Consider the following 22,940-nt stretch of genomic DNA (forward strand, 5'->3'; position numbering starts at 1 on the left):
TTCTCTGGATATATTTAAGTGGAAAAGACGAAGTAAAATCTCTGCTCTACAATACATCATCTCAAAAATTTCTAACAACAATCCCAATCCTGTTAGATTTGTATCACTGTTTACTTCCGTCAAGTTACATTTTACACAATGTATGCTGGAAGTTTCGTTTCACAATATATGCTTGAAAAGAATCGGTTGAACGATTGGTTTTTTATAATGTATACGTTTCGCACATATATATTTGTTCAGCATCTATGTAGCATGAAGCCGTGTTAAATTTAAGTAAATGCAAAAAAAAATAATTTGATCAAAGCTGTGTCGGGTTATTGTTATTCATACACTGAATGGTGTGCCATGTGGGGATGTGGTTAAATCCTTAAACACGTATATATATTAAGTAAAAATAACAACTCATTTATATCGCTAACGAAACCGCAAGAGTAAACAATGTATAATGTATAAGCGAAGAGCCTAAATCAATACGAACTTTTTTTCTTACTTTAAATATTCGATCTTTTAATATCTGAAAATAAAATATCACTAAGGTGGCCACATATATAACCTAAATGATTGTACAATCTCAGCAGGATCTGTAGTAGATGGGGCCGATAAACTTTATGCATTTATAATGCATAATATGTAAATTATTACAGTATTTTTTTCTCCAAAGTAATTTTTTCATATATTCCATTTTCATGTTTCAATTTTTTTTTCTTTTTGATTTTTTTCTGTATGTTTGACTTCAATCATTGAACATAAACCTTCAAGTTTATTAATGGTTTTTCATCTGCTGAAATTGTTTATTCCGATATGATAGAATTATTTAAAAAAAAAAAAAAAAAAAAAACGAAACGAAACAATGTTTGAATTCGAAATATTTCGCACGAATTTGTATTTCGTTTGTTATACAAAACGGAAAATACAAAATAATCGGACAAAATTCTTCCATCTCGTAAAACAATTCCTAATCTGAATTTCAAAGTGGAACTTAACTCTTTTCCTGGATATGTGCGACTTTAAGAAATTCATTAAAAAACCATTCTGAAAATAATAAAAATAAATTGATTTTTTTCTCTCCTCGTTTTGGACAAGTTTGGGATGAACCGAAGGTATGATATAAATAAAACATTACCATATTTTTTTCCGTCTCATATATGCGGTTAAAGGAATGGAAAAAATCAACGTTTAAATAACATAGAAACGAATGTACAGGAAAAAAAAATGTTTTTAACGAATATTATGTGCCTGCCAGAACAAAACCAACGAATAAAAAATATTTTATAAATAATCAAAAACTGGTTTCAGTTTACTTTTATGCCTTAATTTCGAATTCAGCGTTTCGGCATTTCGAACCAACTCTTATTATGTACCTTTTATTATTGGTCATACATAAGAAATTTAACGCCAATTTAATTTGGACTGTATTGCAATTTTTTCGGTATAATTTTTATTTGTTTTCTAAAATTGAAATAATAATTGGATTTAAACGTTTTACGTTGAGCCTCCAATCACTGTTTAATCTCACTTATAAATTTTAAAGTTTAACTTAAATCGAAAGAAAAGAAAACAACAGTTGAGAAAAGTACCGAAGATTAAATAATAATTGGCAGAATATCGACTCACCTCCAATCGATCCATCCAAAGAAAAAGCGTTTCGATCCTGCCATGCCCATGTACACAAATCACAAGTCGTTAATCCATCGGAAGCGATGTCATCGTCTAAAAATGGTGGTCGGGGTGGCGGTGGCGGAAATCGTCCATTCCACAGACCGAATTCACTAGCATCAAATGGCATCGGCGAATCGAAAAAGTCCTCTTCGATGGCATTCGACCACCAATCGGAATCATCTTCGAATGTGAATTGGTCGCCATCGAACGGTGAGGAGACTTCTTGTTGCGGATCTGGATCAGGATTTGGTACTCTTGAAAACATTGTTTCTGGAAGAAAAAGAGAGAAGAAAATTATTTTAACATTTCACAAAGGTCAAGAATGTTCTGATGCAAAAAAATCTACTACTTCTATTGTTTAAATCATCGTCCCGTCGTTTGATACAAAATTCCTTAATGAATAGATTGAAGATTGGTTACCACGGCAGGAACTTTAAAAACTAAGCTAGTTTTTCTACATAATTCAGATGGCGCCGTCGAACCACAAAGTTTTGTTCAGAACTGAAATGCAATTTTACAAACGATCCCCTATTGTTGTCGCTGAACCATTAACAGTAATTAGTGTTAATAAAATCCCCCATGGGACTTACAAATTACCGAAATGCAATTTAAAATGTTTTCGATTCGCAATGGTGGTGTTGTGAATCAATTGCGAGATCAATTCATCACATTGGTAATATGATGAAACGGAAGGTGCAGTAACTAACGAATTTTGTAATCAACCTTTCCTCATTTAAATGCATCTGTAGTGTGTTCATAATTCGAATGTCCATAAATTCAGATGATTGAAATTGCATGCCCCTATGGAGATATCAGTGAACATTTAATCAAAATGAGGCTTCGTTTATTGCTTCCAAAGGCAATGTTGGTTCGCCGTACAAATAAAATAGGAATTACATGTAAGAAAAAGAAGTGAAATAACGCAAAATATGCAATTAATAATAGTTAAAATATTTTTGCTGGCTCGCATGTGTGTATGCATGTGCATATAATAAGTTGTGAGTATGAAACATACAACGTAAAATAGATTTATGGGGATGATGCACCGTAAAACGAAAGTTATTGGACTCAGAGTGAGCTAGCACAACATAAAACATCATTGGTATAAACGATTTGCATATTATTTATCCTATTTCATGCCAAACATTTTATTTATTTTCTCTTTTTATTCTATTCAACTTTATATGGTCGCTCAATGCGCATATAGTTTTGAACAATTGATTAATTTTGTGTTAGAATTTTTCATGCATTTTTTTTCCCTTTTGCAAAATCGAAGCAGAGTTTTTGCCAGACATGTTGAAAATATGGGAAAAATATTATTTAAATTGATTTTCAATTGATTATTCATATTTATATGCTAACGCACATAACTGCGTGCAATAAATTATTGCATTTAAATGCAAATTGTAAAATTTGTTTTTTCTTCTTTTTTTTGCAGTTTTTTTTTTCGCTTTAAATAGCTGATCAAAACAGGTCGCCATATATTAAATGCTGGAAAACAATTTTATAAATGAAACGAATTCATATAAATTTTACTGAAAAAGGAATTTTGCTATAGGCATTATTAATTTGAATGAACATAATATTAAGAGTACATAAAAAAACAGTTCCTATTCTTTCATAAACATTATTTCGTTGTGTTTATACCATGCATGCATATTATATGTCTCATACCATTGCGATATTCACTTTTATTAACACATTTATTAATTACTAAATTTTAATTGGCGGGTTTTGCGACTTTTATTCATTTATGTTGGCAAAATGAATTTGCAATTTTCAATAATATTGTAAATCGTACCTACTTTACTCGTAAAATTATATGTTTACCTGACCAATTGCGTTTGGAATAAATTGCATGAATCGATTTCACAGCCTTCCATTATATTTTGAATTTGATTTTATTTGCAAATCGTTTTGATTTCATACTGGAGAAAAAACTGAACTGAAACATATTCTCATTGGTGCCTGTATTGATAAAGCTTTACGTTAAGAAAAATACTATTCAAAGATTTTAAACCGTCTTGAACCAAGGGACTGAGGCATAGGTTTTTTTATGTACTCAGATTGAGTTTCTTAATCCAGCATAATCGACCGTAAATTTTTCGATTGTTTAATCGCTAATAGGCACTCTTGTCCATTTATCTATTTTCTATTGTTGAAGGAGTACGGTATTTTATATGCATATTGATTTTGAGACAGATAAATCTGGATAGAAAACTGAGTAAAACTAACAAATAAATAAATTCCACTCGCTGTCGTATACGATACCCACACAATCAACAACAATTTTGATATTAATGGCAGTTCAGGATGATAAAAATGTCCGGTTTAGTTAAAGCGATACTTCGATTTTTACTTACAAAAAAGAGCCAAGATTACTAATTACAATTTATGTGGAACCGCAAAGGTCTAATATCGGAAACTGAAACTGTCTATTCTCTTTGCCGGATTGTTAAACGAACGTTCAACGAATTATACATTGTATTGTTCTTCTATTTTTAGTCAGTTTTCATTCGCTAATGGCATACATTGAACTATGAAAATAATGCGATTAAAAACCATTGTTTTTAAGACTGGCGGTGTTTAAGTAATACGCTATTGGAGTAACTATTGAAAAAGTACACATTCTTTTTATTATCCAATAATTGCTGTGGTTCCTCTACCTCATACCATAGTAATTATAAGCAATAATATTTAAATAAAGTCCCCTCTAGGCACAATGAAAGACCTACATTTTTTTATACTTTATGTGAAACCAACGGACATTAAAAATTAAACACAATAAGCCTTCGCATAGAGCTAAATATTATGCATGAAGCAACGTCATAAATGTTTTATAAAAGTATAAGAGGTTTGAAAATGATAATTTCATGATGAAGTTGATATTGTACTCTTAGCTCTTTGTTTTTGGTAACGTTTCTTGGTTCAATGTTCTCGAAATCAAATGTAAACACCGAACGCAGATCTATGCTTCAAAGGAAATAAATTTGACTAAAATTTAATAAAAATATTTTTCTTAATTTAATTATTAACTAGAAGGATCGCTATGCCGCTACGCCATTCCAAAAAGCGTTCAGATTATAAATTTCATTTTGAAACTTTCAATACAAGTTTGCTACATCCATCCGCACATACTTTTGAGATTATAAACTTAATTACAACATACACCCATAATATGGGTCCCATATACATACGCATGCACATAAATGTTGAATAAACTTTGGATTAATTAATTTTATCTTCAATTTATGGAATATGCACATATTAATTGTCAAAGAACATTGTTTAGGGATCCACGGGATTTTTAAAAATGTCGTAACATTTGATGCATTTTAACTATAAGGAGGTGGTTGAAAAAGTTGAACTTTGGAATTTCCATTTGTGCAAACTATAAACAATTTTTCAAGGGAGGAAGAGACTTTGTGCAAGTCTCATATTTTTCGACAAAATCGGTGCGTGGTTGAGCTGGCAAGTATTTCGAGATATTTCGAAAAATTCCTCACAAAACGGAACGACTGAATCTGCACAGGCTAAATAACTGTGGATTTTGCCATGACATCATTCCTCAAAATAATGTAATCTGTAACTCATGTCTACTCAATCAGATCGAATTATTTTCTTTCATTAAATTATCGTGATATATTTATAGCAAATAATTGACGACCTTCATTGGTCTTTCAAACGTGTAGGCTGCAATATATATATTGCATACACAAATTAATTAAGCATTCTGAAGCGAGCACAAAATACCAGTTGCAATATTTCTTTAATTGTTCTCATAAATAATAATATCGTTGTTATTTGTTATTTGAACGGAATAATTAATTGATTTATATTGACAACAAATTTGATATGATGACAGAAATATACATTTGATTTAGAATTAGATTTTTATTTTGTTGATCTGGATATTTCAAAATTTATCAATACGTTAAGTGCAAGATAGATTCTTGTCAGGAATTTCTAGTTAAATTAGGTATTTAGGTTAAATTTGTTATTCCATGAAAATCTAACAAGGATTGTGTTCAGTTGATTAAGGGTAAGCTTTAAAAAATTGGAACTCAAAAGCCTTCGAACGACCTCCGCTATCAACATTTTTTTACCGGGTGGAAACGGATTTGTTCCACAGTTTTTCCGGTTCTATCAATCCCCGAAAGTTTTGGTTGTCCTCCAAAATAACTCGGCGGTTCGCTCATGGTAAATTTTCAAAATCTGTAGAATCATCTATCAGCGGACGCCTGAGTTTCTATGGTGAACGAATAAAACTTGCTGGAGACGATAGAGCGTGAAAAGCTATGGAACAAATGGAACTACTGGCGGAGGAAAAATTTTTATAGCGGAGATCGCTGTAGAATATGGGTTTGAAGCAGACCTTAACCAATACACTTTGAGGCAATAGAGGAAGGATCAATCTAATGCCTGAAACTACGATTTTTTCTTGAAACTAGAGTTTTCAGTCAAATTGTAACGCAACAGACCGTTATTGGCGGACGTTATTGAATTTTTGACAATTAATTAAATCGACCTTAAATCGACCAAAACTTGTCAGCCGTATTGAAAATACCTCAGGCCGTGTTCACTTGGGGTGAATGTAAGTATAAGATGTCCTCTAGCAAGAACTGTAATATTTGATCACATTTTCGATCAATAAAATATCTAAAAACAGTGTAAAATCAAAAATATGGGTCTGCCAATTCGTACATTTCTCACGGGCGGCTCTACATTTCGATGTTTAGACGAAATTATTTTACGGCATACCGTAGAACAATTTTTTGCTTGCAGTAATGTTTTACGTCCTTCAATACCCCATTGCGTTGGATTGAGTCAAACAGAAATGTATTTATAAATAGTGAGAACAATTTCTACCACAAAGATATGAGAAACTTAGTGTTACTATGGAATGTTAAACTATCCTAATTCTTGTTCATTTTCACAAAGAATTGGATAATATAATACTTTCATAGACATCCGTAGTCACTCATCTATAGCGTTATACAATAAACGCACGCACATTATGATGGAGTAAATAATCGTGTTCGTTCGTTCGTACGTACGCAAATCATAGTGGATATTCACAGATTTTACTTTGCATTTCAAAACCTAATCTCGTTAAAACGTTTATCAACCAATTTCGTACACTGAGGCTGCCATATTTGTTTATGCAAACATTAACATGCATGAAATATAGCAAAATTCTGTTATCGTACCATAAATTGATGCAGAAAACGATGTAGATATTTACAACGTAAAACGATTGACTTGTTTATGGCATAAAAATATTCTTTATTGCGTGGCTATTTTTACAACGAAAAGATGAAGTATGCCTTTGATAGGTCTTCAGGGAAGAATGTCTATTTTCATATAAATATTCGATGAAGTTTTTCTATTATTCCAAGAAAATTTATGATTTTTATTGGGCTAGTACATTGCGAAACAGACGTCGGTTACATCTAAACGTGCATAGTACAAGGTTATGTGTGTTGTACGTACTTACTCATTAAATTTATGAGCAAAAAGTGCATAAAAACTATCAAAATCGATCTATTTTGATGTTAATGTTTTATACAGGTAAGAGAAGGTATGTGGATAAATGTTAGTACAGCTCCGACACTGCACAATGCGTAAACATTGTATACAGAAAAAAAAATGTTTAAAATGAAAATATCAAACACCTCATTCAATGGAGAAACCATACAAAAGCGTAAAACACTTTTACGAAATCGTGCAAATCACTTGTCCAGACATATTAATCTGCCTTTAAGTATCTGCTTACAAAATTATGTTATACATACGAAATTTTGAATTTGACTGTATAATGGGGTAATGTAATGGCATTATTTATATATACCTAAAAAAATATGTAAATAATCGATCTGCTTGTCCTGCAAATTAATATGTGTGTTGATATTAACACCTGCATTTTGTCAGTCGGGGAATCAAATTCAAAATGTGTGATGTAAGTTAAACGATTAAATATGTTTGAGTGGCTTGTCAAAAATGTGAACTTAAAAATGGATTATTTTGTTAATTAATTGAAATGTTAGGCGTTGTCCTTTTAACAGGTAAAAGCTTAATAGGATTAACATAGAAAATTTATTCTGGTTCGTTGCGATTTGGTGTTCCATTTACTATGAAGTAGTAGATTTTCTTATTATTATGTTTTACATGAGCGCGCCCTAATAATTTGTATTTTGCTAAAATAGTGTTCCTAAGTGAATGCAGGGCTTATTATTATAAATTTTAATTCTGTGAAAAAATTTCGGAAAAAATTTCAGAATTTTTTCGGAATCCTGTCAGAATCATTCGGAATTTTTATGAATTTTTAATAATATTTCCAGTAATAAGCACAGTTTTGCATTGCATTTCAATATATTTATTCTGACCACAAACAACATCATCGAAATAAAATTTTCAACTTTGCATCATTGAACTTAAATTTAATTAAAACGCTAAAGTAATTCTGCTGCCAATGTGAAACTCTGTGTCGCACGCACCCTTAATATGATGACTATTTTTTTTTTCAATATTTGAAAGAGCTAGAAAAAGAAAAGAATTCGAAAGACTGCTCGTAAGTTTTCATCTAGGTTTACGTTGTTTAAAAAATATTCTGAAAATAACATCATACATGTAGTAGGTACAGTTTATATTGTTGACGCACCATAAAATATGCTGGTACCTACATTATAGGAGCGTCGAATGTTATAGTATGCCTCAAATATTGTAGAAATCATGTAGAAATGACCGAAGCCTATTTGAACGTATTTCTTTGAAAAGAGTCAGTGTATCAACCTCGGCATAAACCCTACATAGTTACGTTTGGTTATTGGTTTCAATAAATGGGTGTATCTTTTGAAAGGAATTATTGGCGGCCATTCATCGTACTGATTCACAATGTAAATGATCTTAGATTCGTTGTATTGTATATATTTGCAGAGAACCATAACGGGACACATGCTTTCGAATAGTCTTCTTATTGATGAAGTCGGTCGACCGAAATGTGTCTTCTTAAATTATCACACTACAATTAACTCGTACATGTAAGTGGACTTTCTCTTTCTCTTTGAATATGCAATTCTGACCATAAGAGAGATGTATCCAAAATCTCTGAAGCCGACTGATTCACGTATAGAATGAATAATAAAGAAAATATTACCTGAATTCATCATTCCTACAGTGACCTTTTGTATTTCGTTTTGAATGAACTTATTGTGTTTAATAATATCACATACCACAGTATCAACTTACAGAATTGAAGAAAGAAAAAAAAAGATTTTAAATCGTTGACTTAATACAACTTGTAACAGTCAGTGATATTTTAGTTGCAAACAATGGTTTGTATAATCATTCCTCACATTATATTTGTGTGGTGTGGTCATTTTCTCGCACTTCCATAGGTAAATATTGTACATTAAGTATTTCTTTCAAATAAACATAACTTCAAAGCACAATAAATAATTCTTTAATAATAAATGTCATATTTTTATATGGACTTTAATGAAGCTATTCAACTTGACACCTTATGGACGAGTAACATGATGTTGGATTTTTCGTTATTTATATATTTTCGAGCAGAGCGAGCATACATGAAAAATGTGAAGTAGAAAAAAATTAAAAATTTTGATTTCATTCCAATGAATACGCTATCAATACATAAATTGTGTCGACGAAGATGTTTAGTTTAATTATTATTATTGCTTCGTAATATCTTCTCACACATCACACACGGAGAAGGAATTTGATTGACCTTTGCTTCTAATAAAATTTCGGTAACACAAAAAAAAACCTTTTGTTAGTCAGCGATTATTAATGATGATTGCTTGAAGGATTATTTACTTATTCAGACAGAAGAAACACGATTGTTCTAAAGAGACTTTTGAGATTCTCTGCTCAGTAATTAATTTACTGGAACAAAGAGCAAAATGTTTGAGACACAAATTCAAAAAGTTCAAAGTTAATTTGACTGATGTCTGTATGTACACTATGCTGAATGTTGTACTCCTTTCATTTCAATAAAAATGTCTCACATATTTTAACAAAACAACAAAACTCATTTGGCCATTATGTATTATGCAATAGTGAATAAACTTGAGGTCTTTTGTTTCCATAGCACTGGCAATCATAAAGTTTTTCATTTCTCAAGTGGACTGGACATTTTGAAGTGTTGCATATTTACTAACATCAACGTTTACAAGTAGAAAAGGGTTTTTCTTTATTATTCCCTTGCAGAATATAAATATAAAAAAAACATCCTGTCGTATTTACATCAATATGTAATACGCTACGCACATAATATTAAATATGCTACAATATTTCTCTGTATACCACACCACGGTCGTTGTCATAAAAGTAAATTAGATTTTGTAAAAATGTTCAAAAATATTTTGACGGTTTAAGCTAATCAACAAAAAAATGTTATGCTAATTACGATCGTCGTGTAAAGACGCCACAAGAGAGTCAACTCAACTGTGTAAAAAGTCATCAACCAAACACAGTCGACATGTGTTATGTTGTGGCAGAAATAATTCGCGCATGTGTTAGTAATTAAGACATAAATTAAAAACTGCCAAGATGTTCTTCAGTTATTAACGCAAAACGAGAGAATTATCTTTTTTTATATATAATATTAAACGTTTCATTCTGTTGTTTATTTAAGTATCGCCGCATTATCATTAACATCATGTTTCTGGAAATTGCATTGAAAAACTATGATACAAAAAAACCCTTGCAGAGTTATTATATGTCTGGTGAAATGTTTACGTGTATTTCCCTTGTGTAAAATTTTTGTAAATTCATGCTGGCGCATTTTTTAATATACTTATATGGGATGGTGCAGCCACCCATAAGGCACCAGAGCTATAGTCCATGACCGTTATCCTAATAGAGGTTTTTTTTTGAAAAACAGCCTACCGAAATGGGACGTGTTATCAAGTGGAATTTTTTATATGTGCCTCCAAGGGTATTCGACCTTAGAAGCCAAAACCTCTTCCAAAAAATTTCTTCAAAGCTTGAGTGGCTAGTGGGAGGTGAGAGGTGATCAAAAACCGAAAACATGCTCTTTTCTTATGGAAATTTCTCCAAGTACACGAGTCGTACAAGGTCGTGTGGGGTGTCAATAGAAAGGTAAGTTCGGGGCAAATACGGTCCTATCGCATCGTAGATGTGTTTAAACCCGCATTAGTACAGATTTGTTCCGAAAATATATAAAAGAAAAACACTCAAAAATACGCCCGATGGTGGTAGGTTGTTTTTCAAAAGAATCCCTTTCAACTTTTCATTTAGAAAAACAAAGTGAATTTAGGCTCAAACCTTCCTACTACTCATATTGCTTCTATTTTCTATTCAGTTTCCGTGAAGTCTTCACATGAATTTCGCCTCATTTCCTGCCGGTTTCGGTTTAAATAAAAGTTTCCGTCAGCCATGCATATAGAACAAGAATAAATTCATCAGTCGTCATCGTCATAAGAACAAGCATTATTCCAGCTTTATCTTTCAATTATTTGAAACGACTTCTTTCCCGACAAACGATAACAAATAAATAAATAATGAATTTTATGTCAGTGTCAACCCTTTCTCACTTCTTTCTCGGAATTATATTTATAACCAAAACACTTTAGTTATTTGATAGACAACTCTGTTGTACAATGTTTGCTCATAAAGTTAAAAAATTTATATTTTTCTTCTTTATGCCACTACACTTGAGTTCGGTAATGGTAGAAATGTTTTTATGTTACCTTTTCATGGTAATGCTTTTCTTGTTCCAAACTTCTTTTTTCGCCAAATTTATTATAGATACAGGGTATTCCAAAATCGTGTTGCGGAAACTTCGCTTGCAAACAAACAATAAAATTTAAAAACAAAAATATTAATGATGGGAGGGTAATATAAATTTGCAAAATGTTTCTTTTTTATCGAATTCTCAGTTGGGGATACATTAAGACATTGTTTTCAATTCAACTAAAACAGTAACAACCGTTCGGAGATACTTACAGTATCCTCCATAAAGGAGCAAGGTATATACATTATACTTCTTGTGGATAATAATAAAATACGTTCCCACTTATTACTCACGTAATATATATATTTCCAACCCTTTTTTTTATGCAACTTTGATGTAATTTTACGAGTTTTGAGTTTTGTTACTTTTCCGAAAGTACCGAAATTTCGCAAACATTTTTACACCCATTAGAAAACACTTTTAATAAATTTTAACTAGGTATATGTCGGTACAACAGTGTGAGTTTTATAAGCTTAACATTGTGACGAAATATTTTGATTAAAACCTTTTAATGGATTCTTTGCATTTAAAGTGGTTCATTTACATAAAACACAGAAAGTTTACAAAGAGTTGCAAATTAACCGTTATATTTAAGCAGTTTTCGGTTCTTTGAAGTGAGTAGTTCGGAACATATACAAATTAATATGAAATTGGAAAATATGACCGGGAAAATTATAAATGAAATACATGCAGGATAGGGTCAATTGAATAATATACGAGGTGGAAGAGAGGATTTAGAAAATTTAGATTATTGGAGCTATTTAGATGGGTGAGGTATTTATTACGGAAACGTAATTTATTTAACAAAGCGAAAACTTTTTTCATATAAATTAGGTGTGGGTCTTTATTACTGTTTCTGAAAAAAACTAATCAAATTAGAAATTTTAATGAACTTTTCGGTTAGTATACCAATTTCGGGTATACCATTGTTTTAGTCCGGCTATATGAAGCATCTTAATTTACTTACCATGCACACATGTACGATGTACGTATCGAATTTCTTTTGTTCTTCTGTCAAATTTGACGTTTATAACTAGAGAAATGCGATACGTATTTTGCTGTGTGTACTCACATTTTTCTGAGTATAATTCGAATAATGAAAAACTATGAAAACGTGGCAAAGGAAGAAAGTGCTCCTGACTCCATCAAAAAGAGTAGAGAATATAACTTGTATTGAGTATTACTAGAAATATTACATTCTATACATGAAGTTAACATCTTCAGTAGCAATCCGTAATCAAAACTTATGTAAAAGAATTATATGAAAAGAATCTTTCAATATTGAAAGTTGTACGTTATTGCAACATTCACAAAGGCAGCGCCTTATCTCATATCAATCGCAATCTGACGAGAGAGCGCAAAAAAAAATTTCATCTCACACAATAATCGTCTTATGGTTTTTGAAATGAATTCAATATTTTGACGTGAACGATGACTTCTTGTTGATGCTGAATTAATAAATAAAAATTGTATTGGAAACACGTTTGTATGTGCGGACATATTGATTGATGAGATTTTAATTGACAACATACAGAAACTGAGTGCTATATTGTCAAATTAGTACCACAAATTCAATTAGGTAGTTATTCAGCAGCATTACCTTCAACAGGCTGAAACATCAAGTTTTCAACTTAATGAATATGTGCAGAGTGCTGTACACATTTACAGTTTGAAAAAAAAAAAAACAGCTACACGAACGACGGCATTTTCATGGTTTTTTCTTCGCTAAAAAAATATCTTATTTGGAAAAACAAATGTTAATATGTTTCGCTTCTCGATACCACGACCCACAAGCATTATAGAGGCTTCATACCAAAAAAGGGTTAACAAGGTGTACCCATTTCAACAAACAAACGATGCTAACGAAACAACATTTGTTGCTTGGGTATATAATAGGCGTTTACATTTTCGTATACTTATTTTGTATTCTGAAACACAAAATACCGCTTAATGAAAACACGTTCTTATTGAGTGAATTTCTATTCCATTTTGATGCTCAAAATTGTTATTTTACTTCATATCCGGCCAATAAAAACTCTAATTTCATTTCTTGTGTCAAAAAAAATTATTTCAAGCAAATCATTTACTTGTTTTAATTTATTCATATATAAGTTTGGGCTTTGAAATGTTTCGTTTAACATAAATTTATACACCCGAAGAGGCGGGAATGTAGTTTGTTTGAAAATCACTTGAAAAAAAAGCGTTTTCGTATCATGGTTCTCACAATTTTTAGATAAATTTTTGTAAGAAATATTTAAAAGATTTTTACGTTTTGATATCATCAATTCTCGGTAGCCTATACACTAACGAAACAAACAAATCAGATAATATTGTGTATCGCTAACTGTTTTTTTTTTCGTGTGTTAAAAAGCATTTGAATTTATTTATAATTTTTTTTTCTTCTTCTTCTCTTGTTTGAAATCAAAAACTAACAAATAGCAATAAATTTTCTGATTGTTTTCGAAACCTTTCTTCCGAAGGAACACGGTTTTTATGTCACCTAAGGACATACATCGTTAGTTTTCTTAACACATAAAATATTCGTCGTTTTTCTAAATTTTTTTTTATTTATTTATTTGTAGAAAAATAAATTATTATCCAACTCGCGCACTCCTCTCATTTATTTCTGTACAAACATCGCGATTATGTGAAAACTAACAGCTTTGACTTTGAATTCAAAAATCATTTGAATTTAGCCGACAAATGGTCTACCTTAACGAACATTTTACATATTTTGTAAATAAATTTTGTATTAGTGAAAAACTAAAAACCATGTGAGTTTATATATATTAGACTTATAAGGCGATGGCATTTACAGAAGATTAAAAAGACTAATATAATTGATAGGGAAGCGACAGTTTGTGGAAATGTTGAATTACATGTTATGGGATGGTTTAAATGCAATATTATATTCACTGTTCGGCTAGATAAGTAAGTGATCAGAGACGTATCTAACATGAACTTTTACGACTGAATTATTAAAATGTGTTTAGTCTTAAGTAGTCTTAAGACCTTTATTTGAAATGCATTTGTTACATCGTTGAATTAATTGTTCTCATGAATAAGTTAAGTTTGGTAGTTTGATGTGTGACTCATACTAAAGTTTTTTTTTGTGCTTCATCAAATTTTTCTATAAAAATGTCTGGTAACACCTTCATGTTATAGACATAAGCTGGCAATTGGTTTTTTTTTTATCTCGTGTGATAAATTTACTACTTTTTCAACAAAATATCGTTTTTTATGAATATTATGGCGGCTTCATACGGTAATTAAACTGTTGATGAGCCTTTTTACAATTTTTGTTTGTACTTTTTCACAGCTAAGTGACGAAAAGTAAAACGTTTGGTGCCTTTGTTTAAAAAACGCTGCAACCGAGTAATAAATATGCTATTTTTAGGCACACGCTTTAAATTGCAACCTCCTCCTGTAGCCTCGTGTGTCAATTGATCATATAACGCATAAAATACGTTCTCTAACATGTACCTGAATTGAAATTTTACGCAAAAGATGTAAGAACTTTCAGAACGAAGCGAGGGTCGTAATTCGCAAGGTGGAATTTCCTAAAAACGTTTTTCATGCTAATTCATCCGCATTTTTGTCCACTTTGAAGTAAAAAGTTAAATAGCGTGTTTTGGTTTGTCATCCAATATGGCAGAGCCCGCCATTTTAGGGGAGAAAATAATTTCACAATAATGATTTTCGCATCACTAGCATGAAAAACCATTTAATGCACGGAAGTACGATTCTAATTGATGCAAACGTCACTTTTAAGCACTAGTGCGGTAACGTATTTATGGAAAATGGAACGTATTTTGTGACGCAGTACATAAAACATTCGTTATTTCATCACTTTCCTCTACAGAAAAATCTTCAGTTTTAATTCTATTCTGGAAAGATCCCCTGACGCAGACATGTTACTAACGACCTACAAGGTTGAATAGAGTACACAATATTTGCATAAATCTGTCATTGTAATCTTTAAAGGTTTGTTGATCTGTTGTCGTCATATTCTATCTTGATTTGACCCTTCATTTATCCCATGGATAAATGCAATGAGTAACGTTCATTTGGAGTAATTTGACCGCTGTTACATGAAATAATAATTACAACAATGTACCGTACTACCGTATATAGTTATACCAAAGGGTAAAACTCGTTATATTTTTTTCCTGAAAATAAAACCAAGGTCGTTTAGTCGTTCATAATGTTGGCTCTCATGAGTTCTGGTTTTAATCTTGAGTTTAATATTATAACTCAATTAAATGATTCTACAACCACAAACGATTTAATTTATCAAAATAATAAATATTTCATAACTCAATACCAACATAAAATATGAAAATATCCTCATAAAAAAACCTCTTAACTCAGTTCAGGTTTATATTGTGTACCACACATCATATACAATTTAATTTCGTTGTCGCTTTCCCCTTCATGTATGTCTTCATTTTCATTAAAAACATGATTGTAAGTAAGTTAGTCATCCCGTTCTGTTCCTTTGTATAAAGCGAAACACACATATAAACGAGATGATTTGTACATTGTACAAGACCACCGCGAAGCCTATATCTAATCCACTCCGCAACTGCTTACCTTAGAAAAAGATTTAACAACAACCAACAATAAATTGACACTAATAATATAAAAAATAGACTGACAAAAAGATGTCTCGTTCCTTCGACGAATATTATATTCAATTTATATGAGATATTCAATTCGAATGGAACACAATTCGAATGGGACACTTGAGAATGCATTTTGAAGAAATATTTGAAGTTGTAATACTCTTAACCGATATATAGAGAAGAAGGAAAAAAAACTTCAAAATCGTGATGAGCAGTTTTGATAACTTTGAAATGTTTTCATAATTTATTTCATTTTTTTTGGTCGAATGAAGAAAAACATCCTTTATGGACCTCATACATTTTACATTTATTGACACATTTTGAATGTGTTAACAGTTTTGCTTGTGTAAAAGTTTGTTTGCAGCTTTTAATACTGCGATGAAGTTATTTTTGCTGTGGCATTTGTGAAATATGTTTTTTTTGTGAGTTACATTAAAACCCATCAAAACTGATGGTGCATGGAAAAAGTAATGTTGCGTTGCGTTCTCTCCATTTAACACATTTAAATAGAAAAAATGCAGAAATGTCTAGTTGTGCATTTCATATAATTACAGTGTCGTTTTAAATGCTTTGATGTATCCTTTGATGTAATGCGACTTGACGATGAAAAGCATGATGATACAAAATCTAATCAAACATCACCGATGATGGTCTAAAAATTGCTTCTACCAGTTATCAGAGGTACTTATTCTTTTTGAAAAAACCTTTTAATATTTCAATAATCTCATCCAGTAAAATTGTAATTTATACAGTTGGAAGTGACAAGTAGTTCAGTCCCGATCTGAGTGTTTCCACATTTTTCTTTCGACGAGTGGGGAGGTCATAGTGCAACCCGAAACAAAAGGTTGTATTTATACTAATAAAATAAAAATGTATTGTGAGTTAACTAAAAAATTCGAAAACCGCGGCGAAACATTATTGAGAATTAAAATTTGCGCAAAATCGCCGCAGCCAATGACAGACGAGATTTCTTCAATTCTCTCATACCTCTCTCGTTCGGTTAGTGTCACATTATAGAAAAGTCAAAATAAAAAATCTCGATTCAACACGTTGCTTTAAGTTTGCGTAATTATAAATAATGGCTGGTGAAAACGAATCAAAGTTTTTCTTTTTTGCTCACATCTTAAACCGTGAGTTTGTCGGCCAAAAAGCGCTAAACGAGGATATTGAAATGATTGTGACAGGTGAAAGCATCGACGAAATTTTAGATCATTTATGGTCAGCGTCGGTTCAGTACATCAAACGCGAAGTACTTGTGGTTGGTCAAAACTTTAATTGGGCAGTCAATGAAAAACCAGAACGTTCCGAGGTCGAAAAGTTCCTCGTACTGCAAGAGCAAACCGGCAAGAAAGCAGCAGTGCAAGTTACGCAGATCAACTTGGAGTACATGAGAAAGATTCGAGGAAAGCATGTCAACGTTTTCGTTTACGCCTATGGGAAAGTGATTTGCAACAAGGCGATGCACAAGGAGTTTTCGTCGAAGTTGTTAATACCGGAGAAGCGCGATAGATCGAATGCCGACAGCACAATGTCAGTGATGGAAATGGTTGCCCAGCTGAAACAAATCCACAGCACGCACTATTCGGGAAACCATTCAAGTTGGATGATGTGGGCCAACTATATTCAGTGTGCGCCACCAGCTGAGTCACGCGAACGACTACTAAACGAATGTCCACCTGCACATTTGATTGCTCTTTTCCGCTCGGTACCATTTACGGAAAATGAACGCATGCAAAGCGCCCGAAATGGCCTCCAAATAACCGACAACATGATTGATGGTTTCCGGAGTCAATTAAAATTGTTGCGTGATGACTTCGATACGATGAGACAATCATTTTTGCGAGCAATGGAAGTAATGGAATGGCGAATCAAGGGAATGGAAGATGTGGTGGAGAGTAACCATAGATTGGTCGTTGCTATGACCAATACTTTGCATCCACAAGAGAATGAGGTAAGTGAGCGACAGGAAAGTCTCATCATGGACTGCGATGATGTCGACCACTCTAATTAAACACTAATTCGGCATCGATAAACGTTCATAAAACTTCACTCCGACACAATGTCTGTAATTTAATCCTTTAATTATATGTATTCTCCAATAAAAGAACTTGAAAACATAAAAAATGCAGCGATTGTCTCATTAAAACCCGAAGAGAGTAGGATCTTGCGTTTGGGCAACGCTTGGGTCGAATCTTCCACTAGCTACGTATCCACAGGATTTGAAAATTGATGTGCAATTGAAGTTCGACATTTTCTTAAATTCTGCGTTCACTTCAAACTCCATGTTCTCGGTTGACTTCGCAAACGTTTTTTTCAGGTGCTTCTTGACAATCCCAAACACAATCTCAATAGGATTGAAAAACGGGCAGTATGGTGGCAAGAATATGGGAATTATGCCAATTGATCGAAGGTATCGAATAATGGGTGCATGGCAATGGATTTTGGCGCCGTCCATGATCCACACACTATGATTACCGGGATAAACATAACATATTCCACCCAGTGCGAAGTTCTTGCAGCAATCGAAAAATTTCTGTCTCGAAAATGTTCCTTCCGTTTGATACGTTTCTATGATGCCAGACTGTCCTAAAAAACACAGCAAAGACATTCTCGGCTTACGATTAAACTCTCCGCGAAACACCAGTTTTTTACCAATTGCACCATATCCCTTCGACCGAATTAAACCACGATTGTCCACAGAAACTTCGTCTAAGAAAACCAGATTAGTGTAATGCCATTCAATGGAATTCATTTCGTAAAAGAATTTCTCAATCTCCTGATCCTTTATTTGAATGGCCCGAATCTCCAATGTCTTCCAGGTGAATTTGTTTGCGTGCAGAAGTTTACAAATGTATGATGCCGAAATGGTCACACCGAAATTCCGTTGAAATTTATGTTTTGCTTCTTCCAAGTACAAGATTGGACATTTCCGGTAAAGATTGAGCAGCCATTCACGTTTTTCATCATCGATTTTCAGTGGTTCTCGGATCGTTGACTTTCTGCACACTGTTCCGCTTGTCTCGTACCGCACAATCCAGTTGTTGATAGTTGTGGGGTCTTTGCAATAAATTTTCGCGATTTTCGATTTGTTGTGCCCCAGAAAAAAATATGAGTACAGTGCATGATATTTCACATCATCTGAGGCATGTTTGTTGCGAACGTTTTGCAAAATTAGAGCCATGATTGAGAAAAGTTAACTTAAATCGACAGGCCAGACTTCCAACAAATGATGCGCTGTTATACACATATACTACGTTTTGTGCTATACTCTGCTGACAAATACTTATTCTGATTGCTTTGCTAAAATAATCAAAATCATAATCCCTAATTATTAGTTTATCAACATGGGCTAAACAGGCATTCTCTCATCCGGTTAGTAATGAGTCTCCTATCGACAATTCAGAATAATAATGTAGAAAATTGTCGCACTTTGGATCCTCTATTGCATAAAACGTTGTATGAATCTATAGTGCAAAATCTTTCATTAGGCATACGATGTGGGTTGTAACAGTCGACCACAATTACACATCTCACTCCTAAGAAAATACTTCGCAGTCGATTTCATTAATAACACCAAGACCAAGGAAACCAATTAAATTACTGAATGAGGATTACATACATTTGTGGACAGAAAATGCTTTTACTACTGTAACAAGCATAAGATTGTGTCGAGCTCATAAATATCCAGCGTAAAAAATCTAGGGTACCAACCTTTCATAAACTAAAGTACCAATATAAAGAGCGGAATGCGTGTTTAACGCATTTCCACTGTAGTTGCCAGACAGTGCATAAAGTATGACCAGAAAAGCAAAACTTTGATTCATTCTCACTAGCCATATGTGCATTGTCTTTCAAACAATAACACGAAATTTTTTGTATTAAAAACATAAACAAAAGTTGATGAGAGAGAAAAAATTTCGCCACTTCTGATTGGTCGACGGCAATAGTCAGTTCTCATAAATAATCTCCACCAAACTCGAAATTTTGGGTAAACTCACAATATAAGCACACACGTACAATATTCTCCGTGCTGAAGCAAATTAAATACGAATTTAACATGAGCGAAGCGAATGTAAAGCGTATTTACACGGCTGAACAACGTAAAAATCAATAATTTTTTTTTAAATAAAGACAATTACTCAGCAGATTCCAATACAACCATAATTTATTACGTATGAGCCCAGAAGCATCTTATCGTAGGCATTCGAAAACTCGATTTGAACATTACTTTCTTTCATCGCATTAAGCCAGAATGAGTTGTTGACCGATGCTCTTTTCCCCTATATTAATAGACTAGCGCTTCGTATACTTTTGCCATTATTTACAAATTTTCGTACTTCCGTAAGGATGAATGATGGATCGACTTCGAAAAGATAACGCAACTGGTGTGATGGACGAAAATCATTATGCTGTGATTGATAAGCAGAAGTATTAATCTAATGCGTTGTGTGAAGTATTTTTTTGTGGAATACCTCTGATGTTGGTGTGATAAAGTAGATTAAAAAGGTTACTGGTTGTTAGGAAACACTACAAATACCTAAGAAATTCAATCTGAAGATGACTTAATCATTCAGCCCGAGCTCGTGTATTGTCTTGTTAAAGTATACGTTGCTTCTTACTAGAGAAAAATTGAACTTCACCTTTTACTACTGTACGGGGCCACCCAGCAAATGACAATGAAATTCGAAAGTAATCTGTTTCGGTATTACAGAGGACAGAACAGTTTCTTGTAAACGTATGTATACCATTTTCAATCTCCGTTAAAAAGGGTCAACCTCAAATTAACCGTTTCTAATTTTAGTACAACATAGAAAGCAAAACGTTTTACAAATTGTCGTGCGGTGCGTTTCTGTGCTCTGAAACATTGGAGCAATTTTCTTTTTATAGCAGGTAGTGGCTGTAGAACAACTGTCTGAAATGCAGCCATTGTTGGATAAAGAGATCTTCAAGTTAAGTACATCAGGTAAGAAAAAATGTTAACTAAGAGCATCACAAAAAATAACAAATATTTTCTACCGTTTTACAACATTTAAAGCAAATACGACAGTAATATTGTGGTTTTTATATGTCAATAACTACGGATTAATGAATCAAAAAGAGAATTTAAACGGAATTTCAATGTTTACTCAACTGTAATAATCCTAAGCCGTAATTAAATAAGAAACTTACCAAGATAAATATAAAATCCTTTTATCCAAACTAAATAAAGTCATTATCCGAAATGATGCATCACTTGCTTTGAAAAATCAAATAATTACAACACACTATCATAAAATAAATAAAGAAAAAAAAATTGTAATTTTTAATACGAAAAAAAGAGAGCTCAAGTAACACACGCTTCGTAAATCACAAACAGCATATTATAGTCATATATTTTCGATTCAGTTTTATACGAAATAAATTCTTGGCACTCACTTTATTATATAAAGACTCAAAGATAACTTTTTATTTGTTCAGAATGCATTTTATATCCTGGACGTAGCTATACATTTATTTTTATTATATTTTATCTTGTATGACAACAGCGGCAATGCAGTTGATAACTCACGGGAATAAACACTAAAAACACATATACGCGAAAATATAACTTTTTCGATTTTTATTTTCTCTTCAACACTCGAAATGGGTGATATTTCATTCCTCCAGACCTGCAAAAGATAAGAATAATTTTTTTTTTCGTAAAAATGTTTTTTCTTCTTTCATTTTCAGTTTTATATTGAGAAGCAAATATTGTAAATTTTTGTAAAAATTGTTTTATTAAAAATTACAAAGAATATAAAACTTTTAACGCCTGAGAAATGTGGAATTGAACTTTTCGAAAATTATTATTTTTTGTTTCGGGATATCTTGATTACTTTCGATAAGTTGGAAAAACAACATCTTTCAGCAACATAAATTCGCTTTTCAGTAAAATAAATCTCAAGCTTTTTTTTGAATTATCAATTACTGTTTCTACTCGAAATAATTTTTATCGCAATAATCGACAAAGAATATTTTGTTTTGTGTTCCAACTCAAGAACATGAATAAGCTTTTGTCCCAAAAATGTTTCAGTAAACAATTCACCTCATTACTCAAACAGTGCTCTTTCGTTTCTTTAAAAGGTTTCGCAACAACTATACAGATAAAAGAACCTACATCTTTTCTGCCTTTATGACGCTCGTGTTTTCTGTGTAACACCATGTAGAGCCTTTCTCATAATCACTGGATATTTTAAATAACTCCAACATTATGTCATAATTTTGTAATAAGAAATGAAATGAGATTGCCGATATCAACATTACATAATGTAGAACTTCCCGACTAACCGGACAAATGCGATAAAACATTTCTCTAACGAATCATGTACCACATTTACATAATTCTACACATATAATCAATCCAGTACTTCAGTTATGGAGTAGAATTTAAGACAATTTTGCAAATGCATGATGTCGCTAACAATAAATTTCATATCGAAATCGAAACTTGATTACATCAGTTCACCACACGATTTCTATATAGTTCAGTGCAGGTTGATATTTTGAGACTCCGCTTTTTTCTTTCTTCATCTTTTCTTTTTCTATTCGTTAAAAAGAAAAACCTGACCTGAATTCATAAATCACGGCCCTTCTTCTAATCTCAGAAAATCTTACTAACTTTCTTCAATGTACGTACATTTTATGTCCATAAAACCCAGCGAACGATTATAATGACACAACTGCACCTTATGTAAACAAGAGTCTACATACCCGTTTTCTATAAAATATTTTTATCACGGATATCTTTGAAAAGATATACATCATGTTGAACATAATAAAATATTTTTGCTATGTTTTCTTAAAGTTTCATCATCTTAAGACGTTTGAGAATGAATGTATAGACGAGAGGTGAAGGAGAA

General features: G+C 32.3%; 1 protein-coding gene across 1 annotated transcript in view; it reads right to left on the bottom strand.

Annotated features, from left to right (window-relative positions):
* LOC119083366 overlaps nucleotides 1-22,940 on the bottom strand; it is a 43,910-nt gene that overhangs the window by 12,654 nt on the left and 8,316 nt on the right. Inside the window, exons 2-3 of the mRNA XM_037193083.1 lie at nucleotides 21,232-21,710; nucleotides 1,615-1,929 (exon numbers count right to left, since the gene is read on the bottom strand). Coding sequence (XP_037048978.1) covers nucleotides 1,615-1,924 — 310 coding nt within the window. The 5' untranslated portion in view covers nucleotides 1,925-1,929; nucleotides 21,232-21,710. The remainder of the gene's footprint in view (nucleotides 1-1,614; nucleotides 1,930-21,231; nucleotides 21,711-22,940) is intronic.

This window comes from Bradysia coprophila, unplaced genomic scaffold (genome assembly GCF_014529535.1).
Source record: "Bradysia coprophila strain Holo2 unplaced genomic scaffold, BU_Bcop_v1 contig_588, whole genome shotgun sequence".
Taxonomy (NCBI): Eukaryota; Metazoa; Arthropoda; class Insecta; order Diptera; family Sciaridae; genus Bradysia; species Bradysia coprophila.